We start from the raw sequence: 14,614 nt of genomic DNA, 5'->3' as shown, positions 1-14,614 counted from the left end.
CACAGACTACCATATTGCTTATTATGACTGGAGACCTCGTAAATAGAGATGGGTGACTTTAACAAAAAGTATTACCATCAAAGGGGAAGCTTTCAACTGAGCTGCTTAGGTGAACCTTTCTTGGAAATATATATATATATATTTTTTTATTTAGAGGGTGTGTATAAAGGGTAGTTCAGTTTATTTTTATACTGTCACTTTAAATATTAAATGTGACTTTTTTCCACTGACTTTTTTTTTTTTTTCATGAAAAAAAAAAGTTAAATATTTAGCAAAACAAGGGGCTGCTTTTTGGAAACCAAACAAATCCAACATAGTTGAAATAGACTTCTGTAGCCCTTAGGAGCTATTTAAAGCAGGGCCCCACCCAAAAGGAGAAACTCCACTTATTTGCCTCCTCTCTCTGCTGCCACATTTGGCACCTTTCCGGGAGGGGGGCGCAGGTACCTGGTTTTTGACAGGTACCCACTCCAACTTCTGGCTGACTTCACCAGGGATACCTCACCTGGAAGTTCGGCCCCCCTCCTCCTTCCCCCGCTGCATGTGCAGTAGGGAACTGGCTGTGAAGTCGCAAGGCTTTACTGCCAGTTTCCCTTACCTGAGATGGTGGTGGCAGCACCCGAGAGACGATTTAAAAATTTGCTCGGGTGAACAGGTAAGTGTCCTAATATTAAAAGTCAGCAGCTACAGTATTTGTAGCTGCTGACCTTTTTTTTTTTCTGAAGGAGCCTGGAGCTTGTGTTATGCCACAAGAGCAAAATATGATTTTTACAGAGATTTTGATTATCCCTACTCAAGAGTGGATGGGGTTGTTTGCAGACTAATACACTATCCAGTCTCCAGACCTTAATCCTATAGAAAATGTATGAAGGAAGTTTAAACTTCGAGTCACCAAGTGACAGCAAAGAAACCTTAAAGCGTTTGTTAACCAAAAAAAATTAAAAATAAAAATGGATCCTGCTCCTTTAAAGCATTTTATATGACACAGTGCTTGTCCTGTGTCATTTGGCCCCTTGTAACACCTAAAAAAACCTGGCTGATACTGCCAGTTTCTTCCCACCCCTATGTAAACTGACCATGGTGTATCATGGCTGCTGAGCCTTGACACCGTGGTCAATTTACGTGCCTCAGTCATCCGCAGCCTGCTATCTGCTCTCCTCTCTGCTCGTGTGTCCTCCCCCCCCCCCCTTCCCTCTCTGTCTGTCTGCTCGTGACAGTGCTGCCTCTCCCCTCTTCCTGCTCATTGCATAACAGTAGCCTGTATACACCATTAGCACTGCCTTCTATTGAAGTGTCCCCCTCTGTGTGTGATTTCTAAAAATAAATGCTGCAAATACCTAATTTCACAGCCGAGATTGCGATCACATAACCAGACAGCTCTCGCCTCTCCTCCACTCCAGACTGATGACGTCAGAGGGGAATCTTGGCCCCTCCCACTGCATCTGTCAGAAAAGGAAATGCGAAAGCTGGACAGTCATGTGATCGCAATCTCGGATGTAAAATGATTTGTGTGCAGCATTAATTTTATAAAACACACACAGAGGGGGATACTACAATAGGAGGCAGTGCTGATGGTATTTACAGGTTAGAGTGGCTTAACAACCACTTTAAGGATTTAGAGAAGATCTGTAAAGAAGAGTCGATAAAAATCCCTCCTGAGATGTGTGGAAACCTGTTAACCAACTACAAGAAAAGTCTTACCTGTGTGCTTGCTTTCTCCACCAAGTACTAAGGCATGTTTTGTTTGGGAATCAAATACTTTTACTCACTGAACTGCAACTCAATTTATAACATTAGTATCAAGTGTTTTTTCTAGATTCTTGGTTGATATTCTGTCTCTATCATTTAAAATACACCTATGATAGAACATTATAGACCCTTCATTTCTTTGTAAGTGGGCACATTTACACAATCTGAAGGGGTCAAATAATTATTTTCTCCACTGTATGTCTTTGGTAAAAAAAAAAACAATAAGTTTATATTAATTTGTTTGTGTTAAAAAAAAAGGCTAATTCATTTATACATACTGTAGCTTAAATCTTGCAGTCTAAATATGCACAGATGCATCCACAAGAGGAACAACCCTGACAACCTGGACCCATAAGAAGTAGGTTGAATAATGCTGACCATCTTTCTGAACCCAAACACAATGGTTATTATTTATATGAAGCAGGGGCGGACTGACAACTCATGGGGCCCCTGGGCAATCGGAGATTATGGGGCCACACAGTATACACAAACACACACACTATACCAGGCATGTCCAAAGTCCGGCCCGCGGGCCAATCGCGGCCCGGTTTTGAACGGCCCGCCTCGTAATCTAAACATATATATCTTTTGTGGCCCCCGGCAATCTCCCAGCACCGGGGCCACAAAAGATATATAGTCTGGTTGCATTGGAGATAGGAGGCTGTACGAGCGCCGTGCACACAGGTGTATTTCCTGTTTACACGGCAGCCTCTGTAATAGGAAGTCCCATCTCCGCTATTGGACGACTGTTCTGTCCATCAAAGGAGGCGGGACTTTCTCTTAAAGAGGCCGCTGTGTAAACAGGAGATTCTCCTGTTCTTTGGCGCTCGTTCAGCCCCCTCGATGTCCCCTCCAAGGCTGCACTGATGGCAATGGTAAGTACATTCCTGGCTAATGGTGGCTGCATTCCTGGCTAATAGTGAGTGAAATCTTGGCAATGGTGGCTGCATTCCTGGCAATAGTATGTGAAATCCTGGCTAATGGTGGCTGCATTCCTGGCTAATAGTGAGTGAAATCCTGGCAATGGTGGCTGCATTCCTGGCTAATGGTGGCTGCATTCCTGGCTAATGGTGGCTGCATTCCTGGCAATGGTGGGTGCATTCCTGGCAATAGTATGTGAAATCCTGGCTAATGGTGGGTGCATTCCTGGCTAATAGTGAGTGAAATCCTGGCTAATGGTGGCTGCATTCCTGGCAATAGTATGTGAAATTCTGGCTTACGGTGGCTGCATTCCTGGCTAATGGTGGCTGCATTCCTGGCAATGGTGGGTGCATTCCTGGCAATAGTATGTGAAATCCTGGCTAATGGTGGGTGCATTCCTGGCTAATAGTGAGTGAAATCCTGGCTAATGGTGGCTGCATTCCTGGCAATAGTATGTGAAATTCTGGCTTACGGTGGCTGCATTCCTGGCTAATGGTGAGCGAAATCCTGGCTAATGGTGGCTGCATTCCTGGCTAATGGTGAGTGAAATCCTGGCAATGGTGGCTGCATTCCTGGCTAATGGTGGGTGAAATCCTGGCTAATGGTGAGTACATTCCTGGCTAATGGTGGCTGCATTCCTGGCTAATAGTGAGTGAAATCCTGGCTAATGGTGGCTGCATTCCTGGCTAATGGTGACTGCATTCCTGGCAATAGTATGTGAAATCCTGGCTAATGGTGGCTGCATTCCTGGCTAATGGTGAGTGAAATCCTGGCAATGGTGGCTGCATTCCTGGCTAATAGTGAGTGAAATCCTGGCAATGGTGGCTGCATTCCTGGCTAATGGTGGCTGCATTCCTGGTAATGGTGGCTGCATTCCTGGCAATGGTGGGGGCTGCATTCCCAGCAATGGTGGGCGCGCAGATGGGCACTGACCCTTATTTTGCTTTACAGTTTTTTATTTAAAATTGTAAGGTTTTTTCCTGAAACTTCCCTCTTATTCACCAATAAATACGGTATATCCAAATAACACGCCCGAGCTCATCTCTTCAACACACACAGCCACAAAGGCAAGATAATTCTTGTTGGGCCGTGTATTAGTGTTCGAACTAACACACTTAGACCGAATTTTAATGGTTCAAAGAATGTCAGGAAAAATGGTCGGCCCTCGTGCATGTTCACTTCATCAAATCTGGCCCTCTTTGAAAAAAAGTTTGGACACCCCTGCACTATACAATCACACAGTATACACAGACATGTTTCTATTGGCTGAGAAGGTACCGGAGAGTTGGGGCAGCTATAATCTCTGGGTTTTTAGACCAAAAGGATGTCGGTAAGGGACATTTCAAAGACAGATGCAAAAAAAAAAAAAAAACACAGATTTTTACATACTGTCCCTGGTTTTACTGAGACTGGCAACCCTGATGGGGCCCCCTAGTGCCCCGGGGCCCTCGGGCAGTGCCCGAGTAGCCCAATGGTCAGTCTGCCCCTGATATGAAGTACTGTGCAGGCTTAACCCAAGGCAAAAGACTTATTACTATCTTTGCTGCCCACCTATGTGTGGTAGTGAATAAAAATATAAATGAACATAATTACCTCATTACAAAAATAATAAAGGGTTCAACTATGGCAGATCACATATGGCAGTGCAATCAGTGGGTGATTGCATTGCCATATTTGATCTGTCATAGTTAAACCCTTTATTATTTTTGTAATGAGGTAATTATGTTCATTTATATTGTTATTCACTACCACATATAGGTGGACAGCAATGATATGAATGTAGTATATGATATTTACATATACAATTATTGAAACGTATAGAGGGTTAGTGTGGTGAGTCGTTTTTTTTTCTCTCGCTTTCTCCTTCCACTACTTTTGGGGTTAGCCATCATGTATTTATAAAAAGATTGTGAAGCGAAAGGCGTTGACCTTATCTCTCAAGTCTGATCAACAACTGTGCTTGTTGGCAGTAAATGTTAATTACTGATATTAATATGCAAACAGCTACATGGAATATGTGATTTTACATATGTTTTATTGTTAGAAATCAAATTCATATTTTTATAATATTCTTGTATCTCTTTGTGCTAACTGGGGGCAGTGGCGGCTGGTGGTTTCTTTTGGGGAAGGGGGAGTGGAAAACAACTAACCACCAACCCCCCCCCCCCCCCCCGCTGTTTGCCAGTCGGTCGTTGGCAGGCAGCATGGTGCAGAGGCTCTGTGTCCTCTACCCCATGGCAGCTTTAGGCTCCTCCTCTCCTCCTCCTAGGGGCCCAATAGGATCACCTATCCTTTCAGCCAATCGGGTGACCAGTGTCAAAACTAGCTGGATCAGTGTTATATTGATTCACTGTTGTAACACACCTTGGTGTGTTCAGAGCACACTATCTGCTACCTTATATTGAAGCCTATTACAGCCTTTGGCTCTAATTGGTGCTTAAAAAAACAGCCCCTCTCCTCTGCATTGGTATCCATGCGCTGGTGTCCTGAAAGGGGCCGGGGGGGGGGGCGGCGATGGACAGGGGGGACAGTGCCAGTGCACCCTTAATGGATGGGCTGACCCTGACTGGAGGGGTATATAAAGTCCTATTGTCTATATTTTTGAGACACTAAATACATAATTAGAATACATATGTGAACTATTTTTCACCTGGCAAAAAAATGAGAAATTTCAGTTAAATGACAGGAAATCCAGGCCCTTGACCTCTCCAGATTATACTCTAGTTAAGGAATACAGTCTGGTCTAGAACCCACCCCAGATTGTGATTGAACCAGTGAATGAGCAGCAGCAAACTGATAAAGTCATCATTCTGTTCCTTTTTCACAGAAAACAAAGCATTAAAGCTTGATTGGCTATTGTGTCCCTCTCCCAGTCTGAGTGTTATAGTACAGGGCATTATAAGAAACTAAAACCAAGATAGATTCAGGTTCTTATATTATTTCTCGTTTAAAATACAATTACAATGACCTAAACTTTATTTGTATGGTGTTGAGCTTTTTTTTTAAAAGTGTACCTAAACCCAAGAACACAAATGTAATACTCTATTTTGCAGCTTACCAGTCCTTAGATGCGGCAGATGCATTCGTTTTCTGTTTTTAGGATTTTTCCTTTTGTTTTCACGTGGTGATACTACCAGTTGCACATTTCCTGTCCTAGGGTGACAACAGTTACTACAGAACACCTCCCCCTCTTCGTTATAACATGGGTGAGGGTTCTATAGTCCATGGAGAGAACCAAAAATAATGCTCCTTGAATTACTCAACATGGATTTTTTGCATTTATTGAACAAAACACTTTCAATTGAATATTGAACAGATCAAAAGTGAGCAAATAAGAGAAGGAAGTTAGGTTTTACATACACTTTAAACAATATTTAGATGTTCTCCATCAACACTGTGAAGAACTATATCCATCAAATAACAACAGTTTTCCAGGAATCATTCTGATTATGGGTGAATAATTGAGCTATCACCTGGGCTACTATTTTGACAGCAAGGCCAGGGCATTTTGGTTGGTGGGTATGGGCTATGTGGATAATACAATGTTAAAAAGTGTGTGTCATTAAACCCAGGTGAGAATCGCAGTGTGTTTCAATAAAGTTAGCAAGAATTCTCAGCGATAAATGTGGAGCGGTGACATGGCACCATTAAAACCTCACTAACAGAAACATTTGCTGCAGTTAATGAGGTCTACGGGGCTGACAGTTCTTCCATCTACAATCAGGAAGAGACAGCTTTCCATGCATAATCAAGAAGGGAATCACACAGGTCAAAGGTCTCTCTGTTAAGACAATCAAATCTCCTCAATTCTACAACGTTTTCCTGCTTTATTTTATTAAATGTACAGTTTTACAACGATAGCCAGAAAAATGTCCTTATTACACTGGAAAAATCTGACACGTTTTACGAGATCAGTAAGCTCACCGTTTTATCCAGCAGAGGAAGAGTTCTATTAAATGACATTAAGCCTTACTGAAAGCAAAAGCAGGTATATTAGAAAAAAATGCTGAGATTTATGGGAAAAAGTAGAAGAGTAAAAAGTCACCAGCAATTTGTTGTGAGTGTAGGATGTCACATTGGTCAAAGTGCCACATGACTGCTGAGACACATATGCTCATACAACTAATTAACAGGCCAATACCTTGCCCAAAAATGACACAGAGGCTGATTAAGTTGGAAAAGGGGCAAGGCTACAGCTTTATTGAACTTTTCCAAATGTAACATATAAGCAATGGCTGTCACAGGTATACTGTGAGCACACATAAAGCATACATTGGCATAGCCTAAGAGGCCTGTCCTTACCATCAGTGCCAGACAGGCATTAGACTGACCCCAGAATTTAACTTGAGGGCATAGTCCATTACAACTATGTCATTTCCTGGCAAGGTCAAAACCGCCAATAAAGCTGTGACAAAACTTAAGAGTGGGTGGGTGGGCAGGCAACTATTCTGTCAGCTGAATCTCATCAGGTCAGAGGGACGTACCTCAGCGTAGTTCAGGCTCAGCCCCATCACCTCGTATCCTTGTAGCCAATCCTAATGGAGCCACTTAACCTCCTTGATTTGGATCAATGCCCACTGTAATGCAATGCTTCTATCAGTCAAGGCTTCCTTTCCCTAAAGGGGTTCAAGGGGCCTTCATCAACAATTCTAGGCAGGGTCTCTTTTTTTATCAGGGCAGTGAAGTGACTTGTAGGAATAAGGGATGACCACGAATAAAGCATTCTAAGTTTATTAGCAACCAATCATTTAGAAATGGCAGATGTAAAAGCAACATATTCACTCACTAGAGACCGGTGACTTCAGTGATTAAGAAGAATGTCTATTAATAGAGACCAGTGACATTAGTGGTAATGCAGCCTGCCTATTCTATTTACCAGAGAAGTGTTTCTCAACCTTTTTTTAGCCAAGGCACCGTTTAAAATTATAGACAATCTCAAGGCACCCTTTAAAATTAAGGACAGTCTCAAAGTACCCCATTCTAAAATGTCAAAAAAATATTCTAATAGCTTTACATAATGCAACAACATCCACACATTTTAAAGTAGCACATCTTTCCTATTTTATAACAGTACCACAGCAAAATGACATTTTTAAAATGCTTGCGACTGTAATATACTGTCGGATCCCGGCTATATAGATAAGTCATTGAAAAACGGCATGCCCCCCCCCCCCCCAGTCCATTACCAGGCCCTTTGAGTCTGGTATGAATATTAAGGGGAACCCCGCAACAGAAATACAAAAGAAAATGGCATGGATGTCCCCCCCAAAATCCATATCAGCAGGCCCTTTAGGTCTGGTATGGATATTAAGGGGAACTCCGCACAAAAATTTAAAACAAACATTACACAGGGGACCCCCAGGACCCCAGGCACTATATACTGTGTACAGCAGTATATATACTATATGGTCTGCCCTATATACTCTGCAGAAAAATTGGGCCTTAGGTGTTGGTGCCAGAACACTGTAACTCCTCATAGTTACTCTTGTTGGGCACAGGAAAGGGCCTTTCTGGGAAATATTATATCAAAAATAGTAATTACATGACCATGTTAAATAGGGGCATAAAAATTGGGCCTTGGGTGGTGGTGCCACAACACTGTAACAACTCAAAGTTACTCTTGTTGGGCGCAGGAATGGGCCATGCTGTGAAATATTATATCAAAAATTGTAATTACATGCCCCAGTTAAACTGGGGCAGAAAAATTGGACCTTTGGCTTTGATGGTGCCAGAAAACTGTAACCCCTCACAGTTACTCTTGTTGGGCACAGGAACAGGCCCTGCTGTGAAATATTATATCAAAAATATAGCAATTTGGCCAAGCTAGCATTTAGACGCTGAGCATGTGGATGGCTGAGACCGAATTATATATTTTTTTTCTGCATTTTATTTTAAGCAATTTAATACAAACAAATATAATTCAATTGCATGCACATCATAAAGTACAACAAAAGAATTTGGTTCTATTTTAAGTAGGTATACAAAGTCACCATTCTTATTTTTTATATTTCTAATAAAGGTATAGACTTTTATCTCCATCGTTCTAGTAATTCACACCAACAATAGAAAAAAAGCCACCCAAAAACAACACAAAAGCCCTTATTCCCCCTCTTCCAGTGTACAGCCATATTCCCTGGAACAGACAAAGAGGGACCATCGTGTCCATTTTTTATTACATTTCTCTTCTCTACCTTGCACATTTGCAATACCTTTTTCCATAGAATATATGTTGGCTATTTTTTTTAGCCACAATGAAACCGAAGGCCTGCATTTAGAAGATGAACAATCATTGAATTCCTATATTTATGCTTTGAAAGATCTGAGAGATGGAGCAGGTATCTGGCAGGGTCAGAACCCAGGTCATAATCAGTAAGCTGACCTATGATATCTCAGACTTCAGACCAGAATTCCATCAGTTTCCTACAGGACCAAAAAATATGGAGCATATTACCCTCTGCCTCCCCACAGTGCCAGCAAGTATTCGTCCTTTCTGGATAGATTTTATTTAACAGTGATGGGACTCTATACCACCGTTTTGAGGAGTAGTGGGCAAAATAAAGAATATAGCCCCACTGCTCTTCAGAGAGTGTAATGTCCAAATCTCTTTCCCATTTCTGGAGGAATCCTGGAACAAAGCCCTCAGGCGGGTGTATTAGCAGTTTGTATATCTCAGATACCCCGTGGGCAGAGGGTGCTTCTACCAAACATAGATTTTCCAAAGACGTATTTGAATGGTCTGACCATTCTCTGCAAAGAAGAAAGCTAAGAAAGGGGGTAAGTTGCTGCATCTGCCACGGATCCAGTGGTGGATTAAACATCGACTGTATTTCCGCCCTGGTCTTCAGCCTGGATTCTTCAAGGTAATCTCCTAGGCAGAATTTACCTTGTCTCAAAGTTTGTTTAAAACAGCTGTCTGTATGGCCTGGGGGGAATGCTGGATTTCCCAATATTGAGTAAAGCCAGGTAATTTCCCCTTCTGTCTTAGAGAATAGGTGGCTTTGTTGCGTCACTCTCAAAGTTGACCCTATAAGGGGGTGATGTCGTAGGGTACCAAGTGCTCTTAACCTTAACCATGGTACACATTAAAGTGGAATCTGGGTACAAGATTGTTCAATCGCTACCCAGGCTCTACACCAGTCTAGTACCCTTGCAAGGTGCACTGCCTGATAATATCAAATTGGTTCTGGAAAAGCCATACCTTCCTGGGTTTTTGGCATAGCCAGGAGCTGGTAGGATAGACATGGATGCTTTTTTGCCCAGATACGAATCGAATAAAAACACTACGTAGTGATCTCAGAAAATACCCCGGAATGACTATTGGTAGAGTCTGAAAAAGATACAATAGCCTTGGCAAGATGTTCATTTTAGGAATAGCATTCCTACCCATCCATGTGAAGGGACCTCTATTCCATCTCTCCTAGTCGGGAGAAAGTTCCCGCATAATATAATAATATTATAATAATATTTAGGGCTCCAGTAGTATTATCCTTCGCCTCCTTAGTAGGCATAACCCCAACTTGATCAGGGTGGATGACATCTTGAAGATGAGGTTGTAGTCTTGATGCTAATATATGAGCTATCCTAATATCTCTTATTTATACAATAGGAGGAGAAAATAGGAAAACAAATAAAACAAAAAAAGGGGGGGACCCCTATTTATGAATACATAAATATAGCTCATATAACTCATATTAACACCTGTATGAATATATATATATATATATATATATATATATATATATATATATATATATAACCTACCAGCATTATCCAGCAAGCTGGAGACCCAAGACTCATGAAGGTTCATGAGCCCAACCCCTGGGTCTCCAGTCATAGCTTACCCTCATCTACCAATAGGCTGAGGATGCTATAACTCACAATAGTTTAGTTTCCCCTGACCTCAGTGGAAATATTAGCTTGACACAGATCCATCTTCGGGCTCCAGGTTGTCAAAACTGCATGGTTTGCTACAAACTCCTAGTCAACTTATATACACAATCTCAAACTCAGACCGTGATCTTCCGCTGTTCCTGTATATACACATACATATATATATATATATATATATATATATATATATATATATATATATATATATATATATAATCTCACACAATATGGATATCTGGACTGGACTTAACCCTATCCTATATTATATGCCTATTTTTTTTTCTTTATACATTTATATCGTATGTCATGTATATCATATAACCTATTTCTATCCTTATTGCCTTATTAACGCTCAACTCTCACCATCCAGTAAGTTCAGTATAACCCAGTGTTTTTCAACTCCAGTCCTCAAGGCACCCCAACAGGTCATGTTTTCTGGCTTTCCATTGTTTTTTATTGTTTTGCACAGGCGATGGATCAGTTTCACTGCCTCAGTTCTTACCACAGCTGTTTCATCTGATGGAAATCCTGAAAACATGACCTGTTGGGGCGCCTTGAGGACTGGAGTTGAGAAACACTGGTATATCCAATATCCAGTTCATCAAAAAAAAAAAAAAATCTCCCCCCCAAAAAAAGGAAAAAAAAAAAAGGAGATTACATGATTCTCCAATAGGTCTCCTTCCAACCTTAGACTTAGGTTAGCATAAATAATTTAGCGTAGTGCTCTTTTTAATTGCTTGTTCTATTTAAGAAGAAGTCTTAGTTAAGTTACGGGTAAGTTAGAGTTAAATTCTATAGCATTTATTTTATTTTTATGGTTCAGCAACTGGGGTAGGAAAATTTACCTGCTAAAATCAATTGGTGGTGTACTGCTAGCAGATTGGCTGCATGTACTTGGGACACCTATTGCTATACCTTCATTCCTCTCAGTGCAGGTTTTTAAGAGGACTGGAGGTATAGTAGGGTTGAAGATCCCAGGGTTGGATTGCAAACAGCAACGGTGCGATCTGCTGCACACGTGTCGAAAAATGGCCCATACCAAGCAACTTTTAAAAGTAAGCATTGTGTCATCAATGCCCTGCACCTGCAGAGCTCTGCGGTGTGATGCAGTAAGGTGGCTGCCCTTAAGATGCCCCCTAGAGGACATCCTGCATCGTTAAAATTGTGCTTCCTGCTCCTCCTCACTTTCCTAATATCTACTCTCACACACCCAAATACAGTCAGTGACCTCATCATCCCCTCCCTCCTCATCACTGGAGCAAACTTGGCAGTATGCTGCAGCTGGGGGAAAATGACTGCCAGTTTCTTGTCCTTCTGTGGCACCCCCTCTCTCTAGGCTCAGGTTACTCACTTCCTAAACCTGTGAACCAACATCGGAGCCTTCAAATCGCTGCACATCCTCCAGCAGCATATAACCAACACTGTGGTTGAATAATTCTGGGGACTCCTCCATGCATGATGGTGGGGCTACGGAAGGAGTGACTGTGGACAAGGAGCCAGTGGAATAGGCCTCTTTGGCAGCTGTGTTGGAAAGCAAACTACTCTGAGCCTGGGTGACAGAGGATGAGGAGGATGACGATCGCTTAGTTATCCACTCCACCAGCTCTTCTGCATGTTGTGGCTCCATAACACGGCCAGCAGCAGGAAAAAAAAAAAAGGACAAGCGTGCCCCACGGCCACGCGCAGAGGATGCACCATGTCCATGACCACTACTGTTGACTGTAGACACAGAGGCCGCTTGCCCTCTGTTAGAGGCATGTGAGCGTCTACCTCTCCTAGGTGGCCTTCCGGACATGATGTATTTTTTGTTTTGAAATACCTCACTACACTGTATTATATGCTGTTTACACCACCAAATGCACTGTATATATAAATAGGCTACACCGAATGCAGAGTATATATATTTTAGGCTGACTATATATATATATATACTGTATATATCAAATACACTGCCACTAACTGAATAATCTGCCTGCTTAATCTAACTCAAGCTATCACTCCTCCCATGCCTATGTAAGCAGCCTTATATAGTGTGGGCCCTGAAATTAGTCCCCCTGAGCCATGATTTGGCTAAAGGCTCCTTGCCCTGGCCAATTATGGCTCTCTCAGCGGAGCGCACTGTGATTGGCCAAAGCATGCAGACCGGGTGTATGCTTTAGGCAATCATTATGCAGCAATGCACTGCCATTTCGCAGTGCATTATAGTGCTCAAATTTCCCACAAACGGTTGAATACATGATTTTCGAGTCAAAGGTATGCTCGACTCAAATCGCTAGCTCATCTCTACTAGGAACCAGTGACATCACTAAGGAAATAGTCTACCATTCACTAGGGACCGAGGAAGTAGCCTGTTCCTTCACTGGAGACCAGTGGCATTACTGAGACATCACGTAGCCTATCAATTCTCTGGCAACCTGAGATATCACTGAAAATGTAGCCGATCCCTTCATTAGATACCAGAAAAATCAATGTTAATAAAGACTGTTCATGTGCTAGATGACAGGACTAATTAATGGAATGCAGCTTATTCATTGGTTAAATACCTGTGACATAGCTGAGAATGCAGCCTATCAATTTACTAATAATCAGTGACATCATTGAGAATGCAGTCTATTTATCCACAAGAAACAAGTGCCATCACTAGAAACACAGCCTATCAATTCACAGGAAACCTGTGACATCAAGGACAATATAGCTTGTCCATTCACTACAGACCGGTGACATTACTGAGAATATAGCCTATCCATTCAATAGATACTAGTAGTGAGTGACATAACTGATAATATAGTTTATGCATTCATTAGGAGCCAATGACATTGATATGTTGCCTGCAGTATAATTTCTTTTTTTTTCACATAATATAGCTTACATTTTCTGTATTATCATATAGTAGTATAATGATACTTTTATATAATAAAACTGCCTAGATAAGTAGTTAAATGAAAATAATAACAACAATTTAAAAGACTTTTAAGAATTAGCTGGAATTTTGATTGAAAAATATATATATTGGCTCAATTAGAAATCTGGAATTTTTTTCTACCATCTAATGGTAATTATGTCTGTAAAAGGGAAAACAAGTACCTTCTGTAAAAAAACAACAACAAAAAAACAATTAAAAAAAAAAAAAAAAAAACACAAAGCCCTGTCACTTAAGTGCTGCTTTTTAGCAACATTTAAAGGATTGTAGCTTGTCATGTGTGGACATGTTAAATTATTTTTCTTTTTTATCTCGCCTGGAAAGAAAAAAGCACCCAATAACACAAAGGACTGGGGTGGGGGGGATCTCAAGTATTTATAGTTATTAACATTTAATAAAACATTCAATGCAAGAAAGTGGAAAATGGATTTTATTTGTGAAACTAGATTTTGTTTTTGTTAGTTTAATTTGCTTTCATAGGGCAAGTTAACCCTTTTCCTTTCAGAAATGTTAACCATAGCGGAGACTGAAGGCATTTTTTGGCAGCTGTTGGGTTAACATAATTTTCTTGGGATAATAACAGTGTTTCTTAAGTGCCAATCCTACTGATTTCTTGGAAAACCAGCGAACCTTAAATGTGGCAATCAGTCTTCCTCTTCCTCAATACCCCCCCAGATTTCTCACCACCCCCTCCTCTTTTATTTTACATGGATTAAGTGTGATACAGTTACATCTCTTCTCAATATGCTTTTGTGTTTTTATTTTTTAGATTAAAAAAAAAAGAGGAGTGTTTTACCGAGGGGGGAGTTAAAGATGACATGTTCGTCTCTCATCGGGGTGGGAAGATAGCAAAGACATTCATATGAAAATAAAAATCTGGACTACATTGCGACGATGGCGTACACCCACTCGCACATCATGGCATCAAGACGACATCCGCCTAGTAGAGTTATAATTGAACTGGATGAGTACAGCTCAAACCCGACACAGGCATTCACATTCTACAATATTAATCAAGGACGATTCCAACCACCACATGTGCAAATGTAAGTAAAAAATAACTGCTTGTGTTCAGTTCATCTCTAATCTATTTGCATTTTCCTTTTATTTTATTTCAGGCAAGGAATGGTAAAA

At 41.2% G+C, this 14,614-nt stretch overlaps 1 protein-coding gene across 2 annotated transcripts in view; it reads left to right on the top strand.

The window, feature by feature from the left end:
• Nucleotides 1–14,614, top strand: part of MPPED1 (metallophosphoesterase domain containing 1) — a 183,024-nt gene that overhangs the window by 20,073 nt on the left and 148,337 nt on the right. For both annotated transcript variants that reach the window (XM_077469393.1, XM_077469392.1), the window contains exon 2: nucleotides 14,250–14,526. In XM_077469393.1, the coding sequence (XP_077325519.1) occupies nucleotides 14,375–14,526 (152 nt within the window). In that variant the 5' untranslated portion in view covers nucleotides 14,250–14,374. The remainder of the gene's footprint in view (nucleotides 1–14,249; nucleotides 14,527–14,614) is intronic.

Source organism: Lithobates pipiens, unplaced genomic scaffold (genome assembly GCF_037356315.1).
Source record: "Lithobates pipiens isolate NorthernLeopardFrog02 unplaced genomic scaffold, aLitPip1_a1.2 Scaffold_8, whole genome shotgun sequence".
NCBI classification, from domain to species: domain Eukaryota; kingdom Metazoa; phylum Chordata; class Amphibia; order Anura; family Ranidae; genus Lithobates; species Lithobates pipiens.
Note: the sequence above shows the minus strand (reverse complement) of the source record. Positions and strands in the feature narration are given on the sequence as shown.